Source organism: Procambarus clarkii, unplaced genomic scaffold (genome assembly GCF_040958095.1).
Source record: "Procambarus clarkii isolate CNS0578487 unplaced genomic scaffold, FALCON_Pclarkii_2.0 HiC_scaffold_137, whole genome shotgun sequence".
In the NCBI taxonomy this organism is placed as follows: Eukaryota; Metazoa; Arthropoda; class Malacostraca; order Decapoda; family Cambaridae; genus Procambarus; species Procambarus clarkii.
The window spans coordinates 1130815-1135353 of NW_027189170.1; the positions used below are offsets into that span (position 1 = coordinate 1130815).

At 53.6% G+C, this 4539-nt stretch overlaps 1 protein-coding gene across 1 annotated transcript; it reads right to left on the bottom strand.

Annotated features, from left to right (window-relative positions):
• Positions 1-1097: 1097 nt before the first annotated feature.
• LOC138360983 (peptidyl-prolyl cis-trans isomerase-like) lies at positions 1098-2826 on the bottom strand. Its single transcript, XM_069320467.1, has 2 exons — positions 2653-2826; positions 1098-2538 (listed from the first exon to the last, which is right to left on the bottom strand). Exons 1-2 carry the CDS (start codon positions 2812-2814, stop codon positions 2026-2028), a joined length of 675 nt encoding a protein of 224 aa, XP_069176568.1. The 5' UTR covers positions 2815-2826; the 3' UTR covers positions 1098-2025.
• Between the last annotated feature and the right edge of the window lie 1713 nt (positions 2827-4539).

The following is a 4539-nucleotide window of genomic DNA, read 5'->3' on the forward strand; positions in this document are numbered from 1 at the left end:
ACCACAGTAGTGATGGTGGTGGTACAGTGAACTAGAGTGGCAGCACAACACCACAGTAGTGATGGTGGTGGTACAGTGAACTAGAGTGGCAGCACAACACCACAGTAGTGATGGTGGAGGTACAGTGAACTAGAGTGGCAGCACAACACCACAGTAATGATGGTGGTGGTACAGTGAACTAGAGTGGCAGCACAACACCACAGTAGTGATAGTGGTGGTACAGTGAACTAGAGTGGCAGCACAACACCACAGTAGTGATAGTGGTGGTACAGTGAACTAGAGTGGCAGCACAACACCACAGTAGTGATGGTGATGGTACAGTGAACTAGAGTGGCAGCACAAAACCACAGTAGTGATGGAGATGGTACAGTGAACTAGAGTGACAGCACAACACCACAGTAGTGATGGTGATGGTACAGTGAACTAGAGTGGCAGCACAACACCACAGTAGTGATGGTGATGGTACAGTGAACGTGAGTGGCAGCACAACACCACAGTAGTGATAGTGGTGGTACAGTGAACTAGAGTGGCAGCACAACACCACAGTAGTGATGGTGATGGTACAGTGAACTATAGTGGCAGCACAAAACCACAGTAGTGATGGAGATGGTACAGTGAACTAGAGTGACAGCACAACACCACAGTAGTTATGGTGATGGTACAGTGAACTACAGTGGCAGCACAACACCACAGTAGTGATGGTGATGGTACAGTGCACGTGAGTGGCAGCACAACACCACAGTAGTGATAGTGGTGGTACAGTGAACTACAGTGGCAGCACAACATCACAGTAGTGATGGTACAGTGAACTAGAGTTGCAGCACAACACCACAGTAGTGATGGTGATGGTACTGTGAACTAGAGTGGCAGCACAACACCACAGTAGTGATGGTACAGTGAACTAGAGCGGCAGCACAACACCTCAGTAGTGATGGTGATGGTACAGTGAACTAGAGTGACAGCACAACACCACAGTAGTGATGGTACAGTGAACTAGAGTGGCAGTACAACACCACAGTAGTGATAGTGGTGGTACAGTGAACTAGAGTGGCAGCACAACACCACAGTAATGATGGTGGTGGTACAGTGAACTAGAGTTGCAGCACAACACCACAGTAGTGATGGTGGTGGTACAGTGAACTAGAGAGGCAGCACAACACCACAGTAGTGATGGTGGTGGAGGTACAGTGAACTAGAGTGGCAACACAACACCACAGTAGTGATGGTACAGTGAACTAGAGTGGCAGCACAACACCACAGTAGTGATGGAGATGGTACAGTGAACTAGAGTGGCAGCACAACACCACAGTAGTGATGGTACAGTGAACTAGAGTGGCAGCACAACACCACAGTAGTGATGGTGGTGGTACAGTGAACTAGAGTGGCAGTACAACATCACAGTAGTGATGGTACAGTGAACTTGAGTAGCAGCACAACACCACAGTAGTGATGGTGATGGTACAGTGAACTAGAGTGGCAGCACAACACCACAGTAGTGATGGTGATGGTACAGTGAACTAGAGTGACAGCACAACACCACAGTAGTGATGGTACAGTGAACTAGAGTGGCAGTACAACACCACAGTAGTGATAGTGGTGGTACAGTGAACTAGAGTGGCAGCACAACACCACAGTAATGATGGTGGTGGTACAGTGAACTAGAGTGGCAGCACAACACCACAGTAGTGATGGTGGTGGTACAGTGAACTGGAGAGGCAGCACAACACCACAGTAGTGATTATGGTGGAGGTACAGTGAACTAGAGTGGCAACACAACACCACAGTAGTGATGGTACAGTGAACTAGAGTGGCAGCACAACACCACAGTAGTGATGGTGATGGTACAGTGAACTAGAGTGGCAGCACAACACCACAGTAGTGATGGTGATGGTACAGTGAACCAGAGTGGCAGTACAGCACCACAGTAGTGGTGGTACAGTGAACTAGAGTGGCAGCACAACACCACAGTAGTGGTGATAGTGAACTAGAGTGGCAGCACAACACCACAGTAGTGGTGATAGTGAACTAGAGTGGCAGCACAACACCACAGTCCACCACAGTCACCTCCGTAATGTCACTGTGGTTGACTGCTGCCCTCACCACATCCAGGCCGCCCACCACATCACCGAAGACATCTGTCCACTGGCGACCATCCTGGCGGTCCATGGTGGTGATGATGAACTGGGCACTCCTGGGACCCCCCGGCCCACCCCAGGCCAACACAGTTCCTGCCCGGCTTGACCCCCGGTACTGCCCATAAAGGTTAGGCAGCAGTGGGGCTCCTCCCTCACCATCATTACTCTCGTAGTCTCCGCCCACCACATACTCCCTCGGCTGACCCTTGTCCCACACCTCCAACAGTTTAGTGTTGCGGTAGGTGTGGCCCCGCTGGCCCGTACACAACAACACAAACTGTCTGGCCAGCGGAGTGTCAGGGGTCAGCCGGATGGTGACCCGCCCTCTTGTTGACCCCGCCCACCCGAGGTCAAGGAACGCTAGGGTGCAGGAAGGGTCCAGCACGCCCACAACCTCACTCTCCTGCAGGAAATGAAATAAATCATGCTGATAACTATAACAAAATGTTATCATATTAGTTATGATAACTCAGTAAATCAGTAATGTCAGTAAGACTAGTGGGTGTAATAAAGTAACCTGGAGGGCGTGGGCGTCGGCGGGCGTGGGCTGACGCAGGAGTGGGTGGAGGTACAGCTGTCCGTCTTGTAGAGTTATCCTGGCGGAGCGGCGGCCATCTTGGTCTTCCTGGACGGCCAACACCCGGCCAGCCTCCACCAGCCTCTTGACGGGCTCCCTCATCCTGCGGAGGTCCTCAACCTGTGGACAGTGTCAGCCCCATTATCACCTGTGGTCAGTGTCAGCCCCATTATCACCTGTGGACAGTGTCAGCCCCATTATCACCAGTGGGCAGAGTCAGCCCCATTATCACCTGTGGTCAGTGTCAGCCCCATTATCACCTGTGGTCAGTGTCAGCCCCATTATCACCTGTGGTCAGTGTCAGCCCCATTATCACCTGTGGTCAGTGTCAGCCCCATTATCACCTGTGGACAGTGTCAGCCCCATTATCACCAGTGGGCAGAGTCAGCCCCATTATCACCTGTGGTCAGTGTCAGCCCCATTATCACCTGTGGTCAGTGTCAGCCCCATTATCACCTGTGGTCAGTGTCAGCCCCATTATCACCTGTGGACAGTGTCAGCCCCATTATCACCAGTGGGCAGAGAGAGCCCCATTATCACCTGTGGTCAGTGTCAGCCCCATTATCACTTGTGATCAGTGTCAGCCCCATTATCACCTGTGGTCAGTGTCAGCCCCATTATCACCAGTGGGCAGAGTCAGCCCCATTATCACCAGTGGGCAGTGTCAGCCCCATTATCACCTGTGGTCAGTGTCAGCCCCATTATGACCTGTGGACAGTGTCAGCCCCATTATCACCTGTGGTCAGTGTCAGCCCCATTATGACCTGTGGACAGTGTCAGCCCCATTATCACCTGTGGTCAGTGTTAGCCCCATTATCACCAGTGGGCAGAGTCAGCCCCATTATCACCTGTGGTCAGTGTCAGCCCCATTATCACCTGTGATCAGCGTCAGCCCCATTATTACCTGTGGTCAGTGTCAGCCCCATTATGAACTGTGGTCAGTGTCAGCCCCATTATCACTAGTGGTCAGTGTCAGCCCCATTATCACCTGTGGACAGTGTCAGCCCCATTATCACCAGTGGGCAGTCAGCCCCATTATCACCTGTGGTCAGTGTCAGCCCCATTATCACCTGTGGTCAGTGACAGCCCCATTATGCTGGACCTGTAGCTCCAGCCCCCCCCCCTACTGGCAGGGGGTTGGTGCTGGACCTGTAGCACCAACCCCCCCTCTACTGGCAGGGGGTTGGTGCTGGACCTGTAGCTCCAGCCCCCCTCAACTGGAAGGGGGGTTGTGCTAGACCTGTAGCTTCAGCCCCCCCTCTACTGGCAGGGGGTTGTGCTGGACCTGTAACTTTAGCCCCCCTCTACTGGCAGGGGGGTTGGTGCTGAACCTGTAGCTCCAGCCCCCTCTACTCTCAGGGGGTTTATGCTGGACCTGTAGCTCAAGCCCCCTCCCTACTGGCTGGGGGTTGGTGCTAGACCTGTAGCTCCAGCCCCCTTCTTCTGGCAAGAGGTTAGTGTTGGATCTGTAGCTCCAGCCCCCCTCTACTGGCAGGGGGTTGGTTCTGGACCTGTAGCTCCAGCCCCACAACTGGCAGGGGGTTGTTGCTGGACCTGTAGCTCCAGCCCCCCTCTACTAGAAGGGAGTTGGTGATGGACCTGTAGCTCCAGCCCTCCTCTACTGGCAGGGGGTTGGTGCTTGACCTGTAGCTCCAGCCCTCCTCTACTGGCAGGAGGTTGGTGCTGGACCTGTAGCTCCAGCCCTCCTCTACTGGCAGGGGGTTGGTGCTTGACCTGTAGCTCCAGCCCTCCTCTACTGGCAGGGGGTTGGTGCTTGACCTGTAGCTCTAGCCCTCCTCTACTGGCTGGGGTTGGTGCTTGACCTGT